Here is a 22,677-nt window from a genome sequence, read left to right on the forward strand (position 1 = left end):
ATAGAGAAGTACAGATAAGTCCCAGCAAAGAAAGGGGGATGGTGGGTGGGTAACCTGGACTGCAACAGTGAATACACTCGAACATCTGCATTTATGGTAGGTACACAACTGTATTATGTTCATCGTGTTTCACTGTTGCAGTCATTACACTTGGGTTGAATTCCAAAGCTGAGGTTGGGTGGCTGGGTCTAAATAGAATTAGGAGTGGCTATAAGACCCTGCAGAACTGCAGTGGCAAAGCCTGCTCTGGATTTAGAGCAAAGAGGCAAGTGGTAGTGCTTTGTAAAAGTGTGCACTGAAGTCCAAGTTGCAGCCTCCAAAATATCCTTGGTTGGTACTCCTCTGACGAAGGCTGCTGAGGTGGCTGCTGCCCTGGTCGAATGTGGCCTAATGCCCTTAGGCACTGATTTGCCATGTTGTGAATAGAAGAAACGAATGCAGTGTCCTATCCATTTTGAAACAGTCTGCTTTGAGATAGCCTTTCCTTGTGATCCTGCAGCATACGCCACTAAAAGTTGCTCAGTTTTTCTGAAAGCTTTAGTTTTGTCCAAGTAGAAACGTAGCTGTCTGTGTATGTCCAAAGAATGCAGAATTCTCTCCCCTTTATTTTGGGGGTTTGGATAAAATGTAGGCAAATGAATGGTTTGATTAAGAGCCACACTGGATACTATCTTAGGCATAAATGTTGGGTTTGTCCTTAGAGAAACCCTGTCCGAATGGAATATGATAAAAGGTTCCACAGCCATTAATGCCTGTAACTCTGAGACTTTTCTTGCTGAAGTTATTGCTAGGAGCAGAGCTGTTTTCCATGATAAGAATTTTATCTCGGCTGTATTGGCTTGCTCAAAAGGAGGCAGTGTGAGCTTTTCCAAGACAAAGTTGAGGTCCCATGCCGGTATTGGTGCTCTTCTTGGGGGTCTAATGTTTTTGGCCCCTCTGAGGTACTGCCTTAGTAATGGATGTGAAAAAATAGGCGGGTCCGTATTGTAATGAGCTGAAATGGCAGAGGCATGGATCTTAATTGATAAAAAGGATAGGATTTTGTCCAGCATCTCAGTTAGGTAATGTAAAATTTGAGGAATATTTGGCACAAGCATGTCAAGTCCTTGTGCCTGGTTCCAAGCACAGAATCTCTTCCACTTTTCTGCATATGATTTTCTGGTGCTGGGCCTCCTGGCCTCCAGAATAACATCCATAACTGCTTTAGAGAGAGGTGTGTCCTGAATGGTTACATTATCCGCCATGCAGCCAGATTTAGGGTTCTGATTTGGCTGTGCAGTATCTGATTGCTTTGTTGGGTCAGTAAATGAGGAATTTGAGGTAATGTCCAGGCTGGGCCTTGAGACAAGCTCTTTAGGATTGGGTACCAGTGCTGGCGTGGCCAGTCTGGGGCAATCAGGATCATTTTTGGCTTCTCTTGTCTGACCTTTAGGAGTACCTTGGGGAGGAGAGGTAGCGGAGGAAAGGCATATACTGTAAGGGTTTTCCAGCTGAATGACAGCGCATACACTTTCCATGCTTGTCTGTGATAAGTCCTTGTACAGAATCTCTGTAGTTGGCAGTTGTGAGGAGAGGCGAATAGATCTATGTCTGGGCATCTACATTTCCTTGTTATTGTGCTGAAGACTTGTGGATCTAGTTTCCACTCGTGAGGATCCATGAGGTTTCTGCTTAGTTCATCTGCCAGAGTATTTGTCTTTCCTGGCAGGAATTGTGCTTGCAGGTGTACTTGATAAGTCAATGATGTGTTCCACAAATTCATGGCTTGTCTGCAGAGGTGGTAGGAATGCGTGCCTCCCTGCTTGTTTATGTACCACATGACTGTAGTATTGTCCGTCTTTATCAGTAGTTGTCCTGGATGAAGTAGATCCTTGAAAGCTGTCAGGGCATTCTGGACAGCCAGCATTTTTTTTAGATTGATATGAAGATGCATTTGGCTCATGGGCCACATGCCCTGAATACATTTTCCTGCCATGTGGGCCCCCCAGGCATAATCTGATGCATCTGTTGTTATTGTCTGCCTGGCAGTGGGTAAAGTGAAAGGCTGTCCCTTGTTGTGGTGACAGGCCTGTGCCCACCATCGAAACTCCTGTTGCAGTCGAATGAGGATAATAAGTTTTTCCAGGCTGTGGTAATGTTGAGTCCAAACACTTTTTAGATACCACTGAAGCTTCCTCATATGCAGTCTTGCATATGGAATTAACAGAATGCAGGATGCCATGAAGCCCAAAGCCTGCAGAATTTTTCTTGCAGATAACTGGGTTTTTGTTGCCAACATTTCGAAGTAAGAAGTCAGTTGCCTTTGTTTGTCTGGCATGAGATAGGCCATCTGGGCAGTTGTATTTAAGCTTGCACCCAGGAATATTATCTCTTGAGAGGGCACTAGTTTTGATTTCTTTTCGTTTACTGTGTACCCTAGGCCAATTAATAATCTTTTTAAAAACGCCAGATGCTTTAGTAGAATGTCCTTGTTCTCTGTTTGAATAAGGCAGTCGTCCAAGTAGGGATATATTTAAATTCCTCTTTGTCTGCAAAAAGCAATTACTGGTGCCAGGCATTTTGTGAAGACCCTGGGCGCAGCAGATAAGCCAAAGGGCAGTGCAGAGAATTGGTAGTGCATTGAGCCAGCTATGCATCTGAGGTATCTTCTGCAAGATTGTCTGACTGGGACATGCAGGTATGCCTCCTTTAAGTCCAAGGTTACAAGCCAAGCCTTCTTGCCTAGCATGGGCAGAAGCTGCTGCAGAGTCAACATTTTGAATTTTGGAACGTCCAGAAAAGTGTTTAGAATAGACAGGTCCATTATTGGTCTCCAGGCTTTGTCCTTTCTGGGTACCAAGAAAAGATGTGAGTAAAATCCTTGTCCCTGCTCCTGTAGTGGTACTCATTGAATGGCCCTCATGTCCATGAGGGATGAAACTTGCTTTTGTGCCTCTGCCCATTGATTGTGTGGCAGGTCTGACATGCCTTTTGCATTTGGCAGGGTGTGAAAGAGGAACCTGTAACCCTGAGACACTATATTCAAGACCCATTTGTCCTGGGTGATCATGTGACTAGTTTTCTGAAAAAAGTGTTAGTTTTCCCCCTAAGGGAGCGTCCAAAAGATAAGTGCTTGGTATTGGTAGAGAAAGTCATTGGGACTGTTTCCTATAAGGTTGAGATTTGTCTTCTCCGCTATTGGAGGTAGAAGCACCCCATTGTTTAGGCCTGTATGAGCCTTGGGGCTGGGATCTGCCTCTAGGGCACCTGTATCTGCCTCTTTGTGGCCTATCTGACACTGGAAAGGACCAATTTTTTGAAGACCAGTTCCTGCTAAATCTGGGTGGCTGTACCTGTAAGAAATCCTTAACTGTCTGCATAGATTTCACTTTATCCTCCATTTTCTTCAACACCTCTTCTGCCTTAATACCAAACAAAGTATAATGTTGTAATGGAGCATCTAATAATTTTGCTTTAACATGATTAGGCAGATTCTGTTCCTTTAACCAAGAATGCCTCCTTACAGCGGCCCTACAAGAGGCCTCCAAAGAATCAAAACCACATTTCAAAGTATGTTTTCCCACCTGTTCAGCTGCATGCAATAATTCCTGCATTTCCTTGTTTTCAGCACATTCAGAATTTGTCAACATTTTCTGTTTTAACATTGACATTAAGTATTGCTGATATTTAAGCATATGAAACTGACAATTTAAAGCCCTTACAGCCAAGGCAGCAGAAGTGTAAACTTTGTTCCCCCATCTGTCCAGTGCTCTAGAATCCCTATAAGAGGGAACAGGGTTTTTTTGCAGTGGAAGCCTTGACCCCTTTGGGACCCTGAGATATAGTTTCTGGGTCAGCAGCAGGGTTTTTATATAGAAATTTATGAGAGTCTGGAACCCTGTAGTACCTGTCTGACTTAACAGGTGCTGGAGGTATAGAGTCTGGAGACAGGCCAGACTCCGAAAAAACATCATCTACAATGTCCAGAACAGGAGGAATAGCAAGGGACCTGTGCTGAGGAAGTAAAGAAAATCTCTGAGCCTTTTCTTGGATTCTGAATAATCCTGGCTCTCCCAATGAAAGTGCTCCCTCATAGTATGCAGGGTTTCCCCAAAAGAGTAATCCTCAGGAGGAGAAGCTGAAGGAATAGATTCTTCAGCATCAGAATCCTCATAGAGAGGAAGAGAGTATTCCTGATCAGAGGAGGAATCAGAGGAAATGGAAACCTGATCTGAAGATTCATAGTCTGTCTCTTGGTTAGGCCTCTTATCAGGAGGGGGATGGGAACCCCTGATCAAAGTAATAAGGTCTTCGGCCATTTTGAGCATCTGTTTTTTTAGGTATGGAAGTCTGTCCTGGAGAATGCTGTACTTGTATTTTTGTCTTTAGAGCTGCTTTAGTCTTTGACTTTGAAGCTGAAGATGGCTTTACATATAACTGTGAAGGTCTGAAAACACCCTCAGAAGCCGATGCCTGCACAGCAGCTGCGGACCCATCTGAGGGTATAGTTTCCGAGGATCCACTACCTTGAGTTTCCAGAGGTCCAGTCGGCTCCACGTGGGAGTCAGAAGCGGCCTGTGGCTCTGAGGTAGTGGGTGTTAGCGGCTGCGAAAGCGCCTCACTGAGAACCAGCGAACCGACGACTAGCTTAGAGGAAGCCTCATCGTCGGTTTTGGACCTCGGATGCCTGTCCTTGTCTTTATCCTTATGTTTTTTTATAGACTCCGGTCGTCGGCTATTCCGCCGGCATTGTATAATTGAACCTGCGGCCAAAGTAATGAAAGGCAAAATCGTACCGACGCTTAATAGTGCGTTGGTTAAATCTAGCACAAAATTGACAGCAAGCAAAGTCGTGGTCAGGGCCTAGGCAAGGAATACAGTAAGAGTGAAAATCCTTATGAGGTATTTGCTTCCCACAAGAAATACAATTGTTAACTTTTCTGACATCGGTCTGGAGCAAGAAAAAAGTTTCCCCAATGGGGTACTTAGCTTTAATGAAGACTTCGGATCTGAAATTCGAATTCGAAAATCTCAGGAGTCAGCTGACCGGCACTTGCGAACTGCTTTTGCTTCGGGCACCGCACGGCAAGAAAGACTGAAGAAAATGGCGTCGGCTGCATCTTATATACCCCTGGCGCACTGACGTCAGGGAAGTGGCGACAGCAATCGACGCCGGACCAGGACTTTGGAATTCGGGCTGACTGCGGGTAGCCTGCCAGCAGGATAACCCAAGTGTAATGACTACAACAGTGAAACACGATGAACATCCACACATCACATACCATGCTATCATCTGATGAAAGAAAAGCTCTGAAGAAATTTCAGTTCTTTCTGCTCTCTCTGTATTCATAAACAAGTCACTTCACCTCAGAAAATGGATCATTTAGTATACATAAAAAGCACAGTTGTGTACACTTACCCTAAATGTAGGTGATCGAGTGTTTTCACTGTTGCAGTCATCACATTTGGGTTATCCCTGCCAGGGTAGCCCTCAGCCAGCCCGAATACCAGAGGCTTAGTATTTCTGCGTCAGTTGCTGTCGCTTCAGGACTGACATTAGGTTGTCAATAGTATGAAGTAAGGTAGCCGAAGCCATTACATCAGTTTTTCTTGCCCTAACCTGTTAGGAGCCCCCAAGTAGGAGCCAGGTTCTGGTGGAAGCACCCCACCAGTCGAAAGCAAATACCAATATGTCTCTTGTAAGGAAAGAGAAGAAAGGGGGATAGAGGGAGGGAAACCAGGACTGCAACAGTGTGAATACACTCGAACATCTACATTTATGGTAAGTGTACACAACTGTACTATGTTCTTCATGTTTTACTGTTGCAGTCATCACATTTGGGTTGTTTCCCAAAGCTGAGGAAATGGGTGGAGGCAGTCAAGGAAAAGTACAGTTTTGTACCTACCATAAATGTAGATGTCCGATAGGCATGCATCTGCAGTCCTTACAAATGGGTTGTCCTGTCGTCAGGCAGCCCTTCGGTCGGCCGGATTCCAAAGTCTGGGTCTGGCCTCGGCTGGTGTCGCACTTCACCCGACGTCATAGCTGCAGTTATTCGGGTATAAAGGCACCAGCCGACGCCATTTTCCTCAGTGTTTCTTGCCCCAGATGCCAGGTGCCCTCTAGGAAGGCTAAATTTGGATAAATGCAAATGGTTCCAAATAGTAGAGAGCAAACAAAAAATAAGCATGTATGTACATATATACAAACAAATACACCATAATAGATTCCCCCAGCTAGCTACAAGATGGGCAAATACCCTAGGAGTACCACAGAGGGGAAGGAGGGTGGGTAATCCTGACTGCAGATGCATGCCTATTGGACATCTACATTTATGGTAGGTATAAAACTGTACTATGTCCTTCAAGGATGCATCTGCAGTCCTTACAAATGGGTAGAATACCATAGCCAAACTGGGGGAGGAGGAGAAATAAGATTATGGTGTAGTTATGATCCCTTGCAAAACAGCAGTGGCAAAACCTGCTCGGGATCTGGAGTATAAAGGTAAATTATAATGCTTGGCAAATGTATGCACGGAGCTCCAAGTAGCAGCCTCTAAAATGTCTTTGGTAGCCACTCCTCGTAAAAAAGCTGTGGTAGTGGCTGTAGCCCTTGTAGAGTGAGGCCTGATGTTTTCTGGAGTTTTCTTCCCATGGTAGGAGTAACAAAATCTAATGCAATTTCCTATCCACTTAGAGATTGTCTGTTTTGAAATTGCTTTTCCTTCCATTCCTGTTGCATATGCCACCAGTAGCTGGTCAGTTTTTCTGTTGCTCTTGGTCCTGTCCAGGTAGTAACGTAATTGTCTATGTACATCCAAGGTATGCAACAGTCTTTCTCCCCTGTTCTGTGGGTTGGGGAAGAATGTAGGTAGGTGGATAGCTTGATTTAAAGATACCCTGGAGACCACCTTTGGCATAAAAGTAGGATTAGTTCTCATGGACACTCTATCTTGATGGAAGATCAGGAAGGGCTGTACTGCCATTAATGACTGTAGCTCAGATACCCTTCTTGCTGAAGTGATTGCAAGCAGGAAAGCCGTTTTCCATGATAAGTATTGTAATTCTGCTGTTGCTGCTGGTTCGAAAGGAGGTAGTGTCAACTTTTCTAGCACAAAGTTCAAGTCCCATGCTGGCAATGGTGGCTTCCTAGGTGGTTTTACATTTTTAATTCCTCTCAGAAACTGCCTGAGCAGAGGATGTGAGAAGACTGGAGGATCCAAGTTGTATTCTGCTAAAAAGGCTGATGCATGAATCTTAATGGAAGAATAGGACAGGCCGTTGTGGAAGAGCTCTGCCAAGTATTCCAGGATGTTAGCTATGTTTACCAGTGATACATTCTCTCCTTTTGCTGTACTCCAAATGAGATATCTTTTCCATTTTGCTGAATAATTTTTTCTTGTTGAGGGTCTGCGAGCCTCCAAGATAATGTCTTTAACCCTTTGAGATAAATCTGGGTTATTTGGTCTTATGCAATGTTCCAGGCAGCCAGCTGCAGTGTTTTCAGGTTTGGATGCAGGGTTTTGAAGTTGTTCTGTGTTAACAGCAAGGGAACTAGGGGCAGAGGCCACATTTGTTCCCGAGACATACTCCTCAGTAATGGGTACCAATGTTGCCTTGGCCAGTCTGGAGCTATCAGGATGATCCTTGGACGGTCTTCTTTGATCTTCAATAGCACCTTGTGCATCAAAGGAAGAGGTGGGAATGCATATGCTGTCAGGTTTTTCCAACTGAAAGATAGGGAGTCCACTTTCCAAGCAAGTGGGTGGTACGTCCTTGTGCAGAATTTTTTCAGTTGGTGATTGTGTGGGGATGCAAATAAGTCTATTTCTGGTAGTCCCCATTTCCTTGTAATGGTTTTGAAGATGTCCGGATGCAGCATCCATTCGTGGGCATCCGTGGCAGTTCTGCTTAGGATGTCTGCTAGTATATTTTCTTTTCCTGGCACAAAATTGCTTGTAACTGAATATTGAAGCTCAGTGCCACATTCCAGAGGTCCATTGCCATCCGGCATAGAGGGTATGAATGTGTGCCTCCTGTTTGTTGATGTACCACATAACTGTGGTGTTGTCCGTCCTTATCAGCAGTTGACCCTGTCGAAGAAATGGTCTGAATGCCTGAATTGCCAGTTTTACTGCCAGCATTTCCTTTTGATTTATGTGTAGGTGCAGCTGGTCTTGAGTCCATAAGCCTTGTATGCACTTGTCCAGCATGTGTGCCCCCCAACCGAGGTCTGAAGCGTCTGTTGTGATGGTCTGGCTTGGTTGAGTGCTGTGGAAGGGCAGTCCCTTGTTTGTTTGACAGGCCTGAGCCCACCATTGGAATTCTTGCTTCAGGCATGGAATTATTGGAATTTGGGTTTCTAGGCTGTGCTTGTGCTGAGACCATAAATTCCTTAGGTACCACTGTAACTTTCTCATATTATGCAGGATGCCATGTAACCGAGAGCTTGCAGGACTTTTCTTGCTGTTAGCTGGTTCTGGTTTGTTAATGCCATGAAGTAGAAAGGGAGTTGCTCCTGTTTTTCTACTGTCAGGAATGCCATTTGTTTTGATGTGTCCAGATCTGCACCCAAGAAGGTTATCCTTTGGGATGGTATCAGCCTTGACTTTTTTATATTGACTGTGTATCCCAGGGCTTGTAGTAGATGAATGACCCTTTGCAAATCTTTTGTTAATTTGTTTTTGTTGTCCGCTTGTAACAGGCAGTCGTCCAGGTAAGGGTAAATTTGAATTCCTGAAGCCTGCAATGAGCAATTACTGATGCCAGGCATTTCGTGAATACTCTGGGCACAGTAGATAAGCCAAAGGGCAATGCTGAGAATTGATAATGCTCTGATCCTGCAAGAAATCTGAGGTATCTTCTGCAATTTGGTCGTATGGGGGACGTGCAGGTATGCCTCCTTGAGATCTAGAGTTACCAGCCAAGACTCCTTGCCCAGCATGGGAAAAAGCTGCTGTAGGGTCAGCATTTTGAATTTTGGAACAATGAGGTATGTGTTTAAAGCGGACAGGTCGAGAATAGGCCTCCATTGGTTTTCTTTTCTTGGTACCAGGAAAAGTCTGGAGTAAAATCCTTGCCCTTGTTCCATAGATGGTACCCTTTCTACAGCTCTCATCCTTAGTAAGTGAGTTATTTGTTCTAGAGCTTCTGTCTTCTGATTTGGAGGTAGGTTTGGCATTCCTCTCTTCCTTGGTAGAGTATGGAAGTGAAACCTGTAACCTTGGTCTATTGTCTGTAAAATCCATTTGTCTCCTGTGATGTAATGCCAGTTTACTGAAAATAAGGCTAGCTTCCGCCTAAGGGTGCTTCTAGTTGTTCCCTGGTAGGCGGTGCCAGAGCCAAGTCACTGTGATTGTCCTGTGGAAGTGGTGGTGGTGGCTGGATCTGTGGCTGTACCTCGCTGGTTGTTAGCCTGCCACTGGCGTCCCCTGTAGGCACCTCTGGATTGACCCCTGCCTCTTGAGCGTCTATTCCTGCCTCTCGGAGCTCTGGAGGTGTCTGGAAAGGACCAATTCTTGGAAGGCCAGTTCCTGCTAAACCTTGGAGGCTGGACCTGCAAGAAATCCTTGACTGTCTGGACAGATTTTGCTTTCTCTTCCACCTTCTTCAGCACCTGCTGTGCAGGAGCCAAACAAATTGAGCTTATCCATGGGAGCATCTAGGAGCTTTGATTTAACATGGTCTGGTAAGGACTGTTCTTTTAACCATGCATGTCTTCTGATCACTGTGCCAGTCATGGCTGATCTAAAGGAAGCCTCCAGTGCATCATAGCCGCATTTTAAGGAATGATTACTGACCTGCTGAATGTTATGTACCATTTCCTGTACAGATTTTTTGTCTAATGGTTCATCCGAGGACAGTTTTTTAGTTAACTGGTCTAACATAAATTCCTGATACTGAATCATGTGGAATTGACAGTTCAAGGCCCTAGCTGAAAGAGTAGCAGAAGTGTAAACTTTTTTACCCCATCTCTCTAAGGCCCTAGATTCCCTTTCAGAGGGGAGGGGGTTTTTGGTAGAAGTAGCTGCTACAGCCTTGGGTCCCTGGGAGATAGTTTCGGGATCTGCAAAAGGGGCCTTATACAAATGATAAAGTGTGTCCGGAACCCTGTAGTACCTATCGGGCTTAGCAGGGGCCGGAGGAAGAGAATCAGGAGCAGTACAAGCATCATTAAAAGCATCATCCACAACAGTAAGTACTGGAGGAATGGCTAAAGGCCTATGCTGTGGCAAATGCAAAAAGGTTCTAAGCCTTTTCCTAGAGTCTGAAAAATCCTGGCCCTGCCATTGAAATTGTTCCCCAAAAGAAAATTCCTCAGGCGGGAAGGCAGAAGGAATGGACTCTTCTGCATCAGAGTCCTCATAAGGAGAAAAAGGGGCCTCTGGAGGGTCTGAATTATCTGATTCATCAGAGGAGCCATCTGAAGAAACTGGCTCAGGGGGCTCTACTCTAGTCCTCTTCTCTGGAGGTGGGTGAGAGGCCCTGTCTGGATGTGGTTGGGATCCCCGGATCAAAGAAATGAGATCCTCTGCTAGACTAAGCATTTGTGAACTAGAACTGGGCCTGTGAGAGGGGGTCTTAGCAGGCACAGTTTTGGTAGTTTTTGCTGCTTTAGCCCTGGCAAAGGCCTTAATCGACATGGATGCAGGAGGCCTAGCAGCTCCACGTGCAGGGGTAGAAATATCCAAAGGGATAGTATCTGATAAATCCTGTGAACCTGCAGGAGCAGGTGGGATTTCGGTAGCAGATTCAGCCAAGCTGGATGAGGCCTCGGTAAGTGGCAAGCTTTCGGCCGAAGGAAGAACCGTGGACTCGGTTTCAGCCGAAACCGAGACACTCGCGGTTGGCTTAACCGCAGTTTCAGCCGAAACCGCGGACCGCGAGTGTCGGTCCTTTTCCTTGCGTTTTTTAGAAATTTGCGTAGTCGGAGTATCCGATGGCATAATGTAAGCAAAAGCGGAGCCGAAAAACTCTTCAGCAAATTCAGACCAACGTCTAAGCGTTCGTCGGTTGAAAGAAGCACAGGCTAGACAAGCTGCTACGTCGTGGTCTGGGCCTAAGCAAGGTAAGCAGTAAGAGTGGAAATCTTTATGAGGTATTTGTTTCCCACAATTTAAACAGTTAGTCACTTTTTCTGACATCGGCTGAGGCAAGAAAGAGTCCCCAACGGGGTACTTAGCTTTTTAGAAGTCTTCGGTACTTGTAGTAGTAATCTCTGGTTCTGACCGACCGGCACTTGCGAACAGCTTCTGCCTTCGGGCGCCACGCGGCAAGAAAGACTGGGGAAAATGGCGTCGGCTGATGCCTTTATACCCGAATAACTGCAGCTATGACGTCGGGTGAAGTGCGACACCAGCCGAGGCCAGACCCAGACTTTGGAATCCGGCCGACCGAAGGGCTGCCTGACGACAGGACAACCCATTTGTAAGGACTGCAGATGCATCCTTGAAGGACATCTAGGGGCTGGCTAGGATGCCCTGCAAGACTGCAAAGGCAAACCCTGCCCTGGATTTGGAGATGAGAGACAGGTAGTAATGTTTGGTAAAAGTGTGAACAGATGTCCAGGTGGCAGCCTCCAGGATGTCCCTGGTGGGTACTCCTCTGAGGAAAGCTGCAGAGGTGGAGGTTGCACTGGTGCAGTGAGTCCTGACCCCCTTGGGGAGAGGCTTTCCATGTTGTTTGTAGCAGAAATGGATACAGTGTGCTATCCATTTGGAAATGGTTTGTTTGGAGATGGCTTTGCCTTCTGCCCCTGTAGCAAAGCTAATCAGCAACTGATCAGACTTTTTGAAGGATTTAGTCCTGTCTAGATAGAATCTGACCTGTCTGTGCACATCTAAAGAGTGCAGGATCCTTTCCCCCTTGTTCTGGGGATTAGGAAAAAAAGGTGGGCAAATTAATGGACTGGTTGGTTGAGAGCCACACTGGGCACTACCTTGGGCATGAAGGATGGGTTAGTTCTGAGGGATACCCTGTCAGCATGGAAGATGATGAAGGGTTCCACAGCCATGAGCGCTTGCAGCTCGGAGACTCTTCCGGCTGAAGTGATGGCCAGAAGAAAGCTGTCTTCCAGGATAGAAATTTTAGCTCTGCAGAAGAAGATGGTTCCAAAGGGGACAGTGAGCTTTTCCAACACAAAGTTAAGGTCCCAAGCTGGGGTTGGTGCTCTTCTGGGTGGCCTCAAGTTGCTAGCCCCTCTTAGGAATGGTCTGATCAAAGGGTGTGAGAAAAGGGGCTGCTCAGTGGGGAAATGAGCAGGGATAGCAGAGGCATGATTTTTTATATAGGAGAAAGACAGGCCACTGTGTAGTAGGTCAGCTAAGTAATCCAAGATGAGAGGGAGGGAGGGCTGTGCCGTATCGGCTCCCTTAGCTGGATCCAGGTGCAGAACCTTTTCCATTTGTCAGCATAAGACTTTCTAGTGCTAGGGCATCTGGACTCACAGATAACATCTAGAACATGTTTACTGAGTTTGGCAGGTTGATCCAGGGTTAGGGAATAAGCCAAGCTGCCAAACTGAGTGTCTGCAATTGGGGATGCATGAATTCCCCTACCCTCTGGATCAGGAGGTTTGGAATCTGAGGAAGATGCCATGGTGGCAGTGGGGACAGGCTGCGCAGCAAGGGGTACCAGTGCCAGCGAGGCCAGTCTGGAGTTAAAAGAATTGCCCTTGGTTTTTCCTCCTTTATTTTGAGCAGTACCCTGGGGATGAGAGGTAGTGGAGGAAAGGCAAAGACCGATAGATTGACCCAGGGGAAGGACAGAGCATCCACTTTCCAAGCCATGCAGTGATGCTCCCTGGTCCCGAACCTGCTGAGCTGATGGCTGGTGTAGGAGGCAAAGAGGTTGACCTTCGAGGTGCCCCATTTCAGAATTATTAGAGTGAAGGTTCTTCTGTTGAGCTGCCACTCGTGCGGGTCCAGAAGATTTCTGCTTATTTGGTCTGCCAGAGAGCTGAAAGAACCTGGTAGGAATTGTGCTAACAGGTGCAGTTGCATGGCAGAGGCTGCTTGCCAAAGGGTCATGGCCAGCCTGCATAGAGGGTAGGAGTGAGTCCCTCCCTGCTTGTTGATATACCACATCACAATGGTGTTGTCTGTTTTGATCAGGAGAGCCCCTGGGAAGAGAAGGGGCGTGAAAGCTATCAAGGCATGCTGGACAGCCATCATCTCTTTTTGGTTGATGTGCAGAGGGATTTGCTGTGGGCTCCATTGGCCCTGTATGTACCTGCCATCCAGGTGTGCACCCCAAGCATAGTCTGATGCATCTGTGGTAAGGGTCTGGGCAGCGGGGGGTGGTGAGAAAGGTAGTCCCTTGTTGTGGGAGCATGCTGTTGCCCACCAAAGGAAAATCTTTTCTGAGTCAAGGAATTATAGGTGTAAGAGTCTCCAGGTCTTGAGAGTGTTGACACCAAAGGCTTTTTAGGTACCACTAAAGTTTCCTCATATGCAGTCTGGCATATGGAATGAGTAGAATGCAAGATGCCATGAACCCCAGAGCTTGCAGGATCTTCCTTGCAGATAACTGGGGTCTGGTGGCTAGTTGAGAGAAGGAGGCCGTCAGGAAAACTTGCTTTGGTTAGTAGGGTCTTTACAAAGGCCAAGTGCTTGAGCAGCTTTTCCTGGCTGTCTGCCTGAATAAGGCAGTCGTCTAAGTATGGGTAAATCTGGATATTCCTTTGTCTGCAAAAGTCAATGGCCGGAGCCAGACATTTTGTGAAAACTCTGGGAGCAGTAGATAAGCCAAAGGGAAGCGCAGAGAACTGAAAGTGTTGAGATCCTGCCCTGAAACGGAGATATTTCCTGCATGATTCCCCGATATGAATGTGGAGGTAGGCCTCTTTTAGATCTAGGGTGGCTAGCCAAGCATCCTTGGAGAGCATGGGCAGCAGCTGCTGGAGGGTGAGCATTTTGAATTTTCGGATCACCAGGAAGGTGTTTAGAATGGATAGATTGAGGATGGGTTGCCAGGTGCCCTCTTTTCTGGGCACCAGAAAAAGTCTGGAGTAGAAATGTTGGCCTATCTGTTCTGCAGGAATGTGCTCTACTGCCCTCAAAGAAAGCAGGGAAAGAATTTGCTTTTGAGCCTCTGCCCACTGGCTTGGAGGTAGATCTGGGAACCCTTTTGGGGTTGGAAGGGTACGGAAAGAAAATTTGTATCCCTGGGACACTATGTTGAGAACCCAATGGTCATTGGTAATGGTGGCCCAGGTGCTTGCGTGAAAGGAAAGTTTTCCTCCTAGATGTAAGTGAAGGTGGGCCGAGGGAGGGGGTGGGGGTGGTGAGTCATTGTGAGTTCTTACCATAAGGGGGTGGCTTAGAACTCCCTGGTTTTGAAGTGGAGGTACTCCACTGCTTAGATCTCGGCATTCCCTGTGGCTGCTGTCTGGGGGGGTCTGGTCCCCTGGGGCCTGGGCTGGACTGGCTTAGTGGGAGCAGGAAAGGACTAGTGCTTGGTGGAACAATGCCTGCTGAACCTGTAAGAAATCCTTAACTGTCTGCATAGACTTTGCTTTTTCTTCCATCTTTTTTAAGACCTCTTCTGCCTTAGTGCCAAATAAATTGTCTTTGTGCAAGGGGGCATCCAACAATTTAGATTTGACATGGTCTGGCAAGGGCTGTTCCTTAAGCCAAGCATGCCTTCTAATGATAGATCTGGTGACTGCTGCCCTGCAAGAAGCTTCTAGGACGTCAAAACCACAGTGCAAGGTGTGTTTAGTTACTTGACTTGCAGAATGCATCAACTCTTGTAACTCTTTAGATTCTGCACAAGCAGAAAAGGAAGACATTTTTTGTTTGAGGAGTTACAGGGCATGTTGCTGAAACTTTAGCATACAGAACTGACAATTTAGTGCCCTGATAGCAAGGGTAGCCGAGGTGTATACTTTTTTATCCCATATGTCTAGTGCTCGGGAATCCCTATCTGAGGGGGTGGGATTCTTAGCAGAGGTTGCTTTAATCCCTTTAGGCCCTTGAGAAATTACCTCAGGGTCAGCAGAAGGATTTTTAAAAAGAAATGTGTGCGAGTCAGAGACTTTATAGTATCTGTCTGGTTTTCTGGGTGAAGGAGGGTGAGTGTGAGGAGTCAAGCTGGATCCCAGGAAAACATCCTCCACAATATCCAGGACTGGGGGGATAACCAAGGGTCTGTGCTGTGGAAGATCTAAGAATTCCCTGAGTCTCTTTTCAGACTGAGGGTAGTCCTGACTCTCACACTGGAAATGCTCCCTTAAAGTATGGAGGGTTTCCCCAAAGGAAAAATCCCCTGGGGGAGAGGCTGAAGTGATGGAATCCTCTGCATCAGAATCCTCATAAGTAGAGAGGGGTTGCATGTCTTCCTATTCGGATGTATCAGAGTCATCTGACTCTTGTTCAGACAAGACTACAGGGGACAGATCTCTTTTCCTTTTGGAAGGGGTAGCTTGGCTCCCCTGATCAGCATGATAAGGTCTGCCACTCTTTTAAGCATTTGAGACTGAGGCAAGGAAGCAGGTGCCTGAGATTGGGTTGTCGGTTTCTTGGGTGTGGTTCGTACCCTGGGCCTAAGAAACTCGGTTGTTTTCGAAAGAACGGTAGTCAGGAAAGAAGACATCGGTTTGTGTCGAGAATCGATAGTGCGAAGGACTTCCTCAAAAGCCGGTGTCTGCTCAGTGGCTCTGGACCCATCCAACGTAGAGACGACCGCAGGATCCTTAGTCGAAGAAGAGTTTTGCGGCATACCGGACTCCAAAAGGGTCTCGGTAGCAGCCTGCGAATCCACAGAAGTGGGCGATCAGGGGCTGTGAAAGCGCCTCACTGAGGACCAGAGAACTGATGACTAGCTTAACGGAAGCATTGACGGTAGGTTTGGACCTGTGCAGTCTGTCCCTCTCTTTAGCTTTACGTTTTTTCGGAAGATCTGCTGTCGGATGGCTTACTGAAGCCATATCGGAGTTCGAGGACTGCAAGCAAAAATATCTAACTACAATAAGGGCCCAATGATGGATAGTTCCGGCATTGAACAAAGCACAGAAGTGACAACGGGGGATGTCGTGGTCTGGACCTAAACAAGTGACGCAGTAAGAATGAAAGTCTCGGTGTGGTATTGCTTTCCACAGGCGAGACAATTAACTTTTTGTGACATTGGTTAGTGAAAGAAAAAAGGATCCCAACGGGGTTCTTAGCTTTAGAAGACTTTAATTTCAGTTCGATAGACGAAACTCAGGTGGCGGCCAACCGGCACTCGTGTGAACTGCTTCTGCTTCTGGGGCAAGAAAGACTGATGTAATGGCATAGGCTACCTTACTTAATACTACTGGCGACCTGACGTCAGTCCTGAAGCGACAGCACCCGATGCAGAAATGCTAAGCCTCTGATAATCGGGCTGACAGAGATCACCCAAATGTGATGACTGCAACAGTGAAACACGAAGAACATCAGAAGCTGCATGTGTGGAGAACCCAATACAAGATACCACGACGAAATAAGACGAGACATGAATTACACATGAACAATCACGGTAATTATAAATAACTTGTTTCTGTGTTGACCCTGCCATAGATTCCCTCTCAGTCCTTGCCTAACAGTGCTGTATGACATGTGGTACTGCTTACTTGACATTTAGAGATTTTCAGGTCCAAAGGAATCCAAATTCAGTGCAATGAATTTAACTGTGAAAGGCAACCAAGTTGCAGCATCTGATGACATGCCATAACAAAATATCAAGCTACTGTCGTGAGTATCAGAAAAAAAAATCAAACTACATACCGGATGAGTGGCAAACTTCATTTAGCTCTTGTTCCTAATATTGTTCCAAACTCTAGCTTTCTTTTTTTTTTTTTTAACTCTCATTTTCAATAGCAGTATTAAGAACATGGCCATTAATTGCTAACAAGGGACTAAAGTCATTACAGGCAATGACGTAGGACAGTCCTGGCATTCTAGGAAACATGGGCTAATTAACTTTGTGAGAGTTCATAACCAATTTGTAACTCATTTAGTATATCTCAGTTGGACATCTGATGTTGTGGATAACATACTTAGCTACGCTTATTTAGCTTTTACGCTTGTATGTATTGTATATATTTTCCGGTTTTCCATGTTTGTTGCTAATTACTATTACAAACTATTCTTGTATTAAAAAAATATTTAAAAACATCAACACCAACACCTTATATAACAAGGTTTGACAAAAGTTTTTACTTTGGATGCCATTAATTATGTTTCAAACTCAAGCAGGAATGTCAGTTGTTTTACACTTGCATCCTTTCAGTCTTAATGAGGTTTCTCTGGAAAATGGTGTAAAAATGGTATAAAGCTTGTACACAAAATACATTAAATAAAGCTAAGGGAGACTAACATTTACATACTGAGGAGGAAAAACAGACTAGTTAATATACAAACTATATCAACAACACTGTTTTAGCTTAACACAGTAAAAATGATCAAGGAATTAAAATTTGAAACAAAGGGAAAGATAAGAGTTAAAGCAGAAAAGCTTTCGTTTAGTGAAAAGAATTGTGTATATACAAAGTTGTCTACAAACGAAAGGAATAGTTGTGTGTTTAGGCGTGTGTGGCACATATATAAGGTAAATGTGACTATCAGATTTATTAGCATCTCAAACATTACATCAAGCTGATCCCACAGCCTTTACCTATCATCTTTACTAGTTTCTAGATTTCAAATGATATCAGTAACTACTGTACAAAAGTTAAACATTGCTTTTTCTCATCACATAAGCTCTACTATAACATTATTTTACTGCAAAATAGAGACTATCATACCTTTGAGTCCAGAAATCTTTTAATGATGTAATTTCCACATTCTTTCCGTCGTTCATCTGTCGTTATTTCATATTCCTCCTATTAGACAAAAAGTTTGGCACAAATAATTTCAGGTTCACAATGTCCTCTATATGTACTGTACTTTACTATTAATAACAAATGCAGCATATGAAAGTATGCAATGGATTGCTGGAAGTAGCTCTAATATGCCCAATGCAGGCTAACCACATGATGCCATAACTAATGCAACAGTGACAAAGTGAACTCCACTCCTGATAACCTATCACTGCCCATAAGAAGCTACTATTTTGCATTCAGAGTACCTTTGATATTAGTAATATATTCTTCTCCCATATTCCAGGCTCAAGGGGAATAAGAGATGCTTTCTATGATAGTAAATGCTAGTCTTTCACAGCAATACTACAAATATCTATAGAAAGGAAAACACAAAGACAGCTGCCCCCCATTTCCCTGCCAGATTCACTTACTACCACCCTGTTTGCATCACTGGAAGCAACTACTACAATGTTATTTCTTCCTGGAAAGGAAGGACCCACATGATGCATTAGCATCAGGCTAGTCTGCAGCAACAAGGTAGAAGAAAGAATACATGCGAGTATTAAGGTTATGGGTTAACATGCTGCTGCCTGCAGTCCAGGGTTTGATTCCCTCAGCCTTTTATCTGTCTACTACGGAAGTCAGACATCCAGACAGTGATCCTAGGGCAAGTCAGAAGGAAGGAAATTTGATCACCATGTTTCTGCAGCGGTAAAAGGGGCATTCTACATTGCTCATCTCATAATTAAGGGCATTGCCTCCAAAAAAAAAGTTATAACCTGGTGTACTCTTCCCTCATCAGGCCAACAACTGAGTACAATGCCCCTTTTGGTATGTACCTTTCCAAGCACCTGCACCAATTGGAGAGACCACAAAGGTTCTTCACAAGGAAAATTCAAGGTCTTCAGCATCTGTCCTATGTGGATCATCTGAAATCACTGTCACTTTATTCTGTTTCATACAGACTACTCACAGGCAATCTCTGGTCCTGCTTTACTGGAAATGCTGGACATCTGCAAGTCAAATGGTATACGAGTTACTCGATCTAAAGACCTTAACCCGGTATGTGATGTTAATAGAACCTGCTGGAGGGACAGATTTGTCTCCCAGAAGTTACCACTCCCACTTCATGTCAAACAGAGCACCTTATTGGCTCACTTCAAACACAATCTGAATGACTGCATGGGTAACCGTAAATTCACCCCAGGGGTTCCACCTGTGTCCCTCTTGGACAGGGGCAATACGTGCTGATTATGGAAATAAGGGTAGAACTTGGCTAGGCTTCTAAGGGCCCTAGGGCCATTAGCCTAGTAACTTTCTATGATCCTATGATAAATAAATAAAATAAAGAAAAGAAAGAATTAGAAAAATTAAACAAAAATGCTACATAGGTAGCTAGACATTATGGAACCATGAAACCAAAGCATATTAGAAAAATAAGAGTCTGCAATATCTTCGTCTCCAGAGAAGCCAAAAACATCATAAAACATCCACTTAACATCTGGATGTAAGCTATTACTGCAATGGCTACCATCAGCAATGTCTTGTTAGACCACCAAATACTGTGAACAGAAAAACAAACAGGTGCAAAGTAAGCCAACCTGCGCTATTTGCATGTGTGATGCAGTTAAAGATCAAGTGCAAAGGCTTTTTTTTTTTACAATTTAATTTTCTTATCATTATGACCTCATCTTGTAAAATGGGAGTTTTTTATTCTAAAACATGCAATTTTACTTTAGTTACTTCAGTTAACCTACATTTATTAAGTTTAATAAACCAGTGTTTCTGTTTACTGTATGGTGAAGAAATGTCCCATTACGTACTGATTCCATGTCATCCAGCCCTGCTTTCTGCTGATACATTAAAGGGAAAAACAGTTTTGTAGTGGGTTGGCTTTTTTCTGCAATCTGCAGCATATCTTATTATAAAGTAACCATAATGCAGCACAACAGCCATATTCAAGTGAAAGATAACAAAAGTCAAACAGTGAAGGTTTTTATTAAGGCCTAAAAAGATGTCCAAAAGAGCTGTCTGGTGGAAAAATACAAACAAGTCTTAATTTCATTTTCAAAATGAGAATTTGATGCTAAATATATTATTAGAGACACCCTGAGCAAAACTAACAGTTGATGATCTTTCACTTCACAGGTTTCATCAACCAAAACTGGCAGGTGCTTTAGGACATCATCTTGATAAGAATGCACTTGTAAAATGTTTCCTAGCTATTTTTTAAATGCATGCTTTACAGCATCTCAGTTTTGTACACCACTTTTTATTTTTTACTTATTTATTTTACCTCAAGTACTTGGTGGTACCATCTAACCTAGTCCTCCCTTCCACCTCCCAATATCTCTAATACAGAGTTAATGCAGCCACCTGTACAGTCAATTCCACACTTGGACTACTTGTCCTCTCACAGCATGCTGTGGCAGAGACACAGGGTGACTTCCACTGATGGAAAAATTTAGGATGAAGTACATTTTTTTTCCTCCCTGGTCCAACCATAGATGCAATGCAATGCAGTCAGGCAGCCTTAACAACATATACATAAGTCAAACGCACTGCCAAGGCCTATACCTCTCAATTTCCCAGATTTCAAAGTTATAGAAGGGGATCATCCAAAATCATAGTAAATTGGTTCATAGTCATAGTACTCAAAATTTGCTTAAGGGGGTGCATGACACCTAAACTTTTCTCTTGGGAGTATGACCTGTAAAATTAAGAACTTTCTTATATTTCAGACTTGGAAAACAAAAGGGTCTAAAGGAGCAGTCGGGATAGCAAGATTTGATCGTCAGTGGGACAGCAACCAAATAACAATAATAATAATAATATATTCACCTGTGTGAACCTTGGCTCTAGTAGATTGTTACTGTTGATGTGACAGCCCTGATCCTATGTATAAAAATGGAAAAAGGGGTTGTGGGTGGGTGGATGGATATATATGTATTATATATGTATATGTATATAGAAATGTGTGTGTATTTGATTTTCTGCTAAATCACCGAGGATCACTGACGGTCTATGTCAGACAGCAGAGTTTCATATTATCGCTGATGTAAAACCTGTTGTCATATTAACTTTTTAACTGAATTAGAATGGCATTAAAAATTGTCCTTCCTGTTGTTTTTGGCTTTTTTTCACATTTCTTAACAAAGAGGTTAAGAGGTATGGTACATACTGCACTCTCTTATAATGATCCAGATGGACCTACGGATCTTTTTTTAGACTGCTCTGCTGGCCAGCTTGTGCTGTAGACAGTCACTCATACACCCCCACTGCCACTTTTTTGCCACTAGCATCTTATTCACTCCCAGTCTATTTCTAGCACAAAGGAAGCAAGCACACTGTACTGAACAAGGAACGTAATGGACGTAAGCTAACGGCAAACCTCAGTTCCACTGCTGAACTGCAGTATCACTTTCTGGCATTTTAAAGTTACCACTAGCTGCCAAGGCACTTCTACTATTGGTCTGTTTTGAACACGATATGCTTGTATCTATAATAAAGGCAATGAAAGAGAGATTTGGGGACATTTAAGGTCAAATCAGAGAAGCAGAGAAAACACTTTAGAAAGTTAAAAGTGAAATGCTCTGTCAAATGTGGAGCAGTTGAGAGGTATGCCAGGTAACAGACAAAGGCAGTCCTGAGCCACGGCCTCAGTTTTCATTAAAGAAATATGCCACCTACAAACAGGGGGGAAGAAACCCATAAAAACATGTTTTTTGCATCTTTGTTTTTTGTATAGTATTAAGGTCTCAGTTTCATTCTGAGTGCTTAGTATTTTGTAAGCTGTCATATCTCAAAATGACCTGATGTGATTTTTACTGTGTATCCTTCTCCCACAATGCACATTCTATTTCTATAAACAACCTAGGCACATGAACTGCGGTTTCTGCTTTCACTTATACTGGCACTGCTTTAAGTTGCTAGCTGCTGGATATGTTAGATGGAGCTCTAACAGGTTTGTTTGGTTTCCCCTCACCTGGTCTTAATAAGATGTCAAGAAAAGCAACTTTGCTCAGTTACATTCGACAAACAATACTTCAGACTTTATATAGCAACTTCTCTCAGCTCCAGTATTCCTTGCTGGATAAAAGCAATATTCACTAGCCAAAAATGAGAATGAGTACTAGTTTTATGTGATTCTACAGTGTAACTGACCTCTGCTCTTCCCGTAACTATTTTTCCAGCAGCTACCTCTTTGGAAAACAGTTACACATTCTCAAGGTATCTTCAGTGCACTTTACAGACTTCAGCAAGCAAACTTTCAGGATGCAAAACTCATGATGGTTAACCATCTAAAGAAACAGTATAGCTTGCCTTGTGCCATCAGACTGAAACAAAATTGTTTCAGAAATAACAAAGGAACTGAAAAGCAAAAAAAAATAAATAAATAAGGAACCTGCATGAATTGTACCAGGAAAAATGGATATAAAGTAATTAGGAGGCTGTGAAGGGTTTCTTAACACTAAACTGCACCTAGATAATGTTATAAGGAAAATTATTTTTCATTAAAACATGTTACTGCTGACAATCACAAAACATAATGCACACACATGCAGTCGAATTGCTGCACCAAGTCTAAACAATGAAAGTTATCTTCTTACCATAACAAAAGATTTGGCAGAACAGGTACCTCCTCAGTACAGGTGTTACGAACACAATGTATAAATACTCCCATGAGGTTAAAACATTGTGGAAAAATACGGAGTTATGAATATAATATAATGGTTTAGATTACACTCAGTAACAACTCTGGGCATGATGGAGGGGTCTGTGCTTAGAGTGACTCTGTCTCTGTGAAATACTAGTTGATTTGACTGACAAAACCTGTAGTTCAGAAACTCTCCAGGCAGAACTGACAGCAACAA

General features: G+C 44.0%; 1 protein-coding gene across 2 annotated transcripts in view; it reads right to left on the minus strand.

The window, feature by feature from the left end:
- LOC122812057 (G protein-coupled receptor kinase 5-like) overlaps window positions 1-22,677 on the minus strand; it is a 1,528,223-nt gene that overhangs the window by 517,310 nt on the left and 988,236 nt on the right. For both annotated transcript variants that reach the window (XM_044084306.1, XM_044084307.1), the window contains exon 4: window positions 17,747-17,824. In XM_044084306.1, the coding sequence (XP_043940241.1) occupies window positions 17,747-17,824 (78 nt within the window). The remainder of the gene's footprint in view (window positions 1-17,746; window positions 17,825-22,677) is intronic.

The sequence above is a fragment of the Protopterus annectens genome, chromosome 9.part0, assembly GCF_019279795.1.
Source record: "Protopterus annectens isolate FY-2018-M chromosome 9.part0, PAN1.0, whole genome shotgun sequence".
In the NCBI taxonomy this organism is placed as follows: Eukaryota; Metazoa; Chordata; order Ceratodontiformes; family Protopteridae; genus Protopterus; species Protopterus annectens.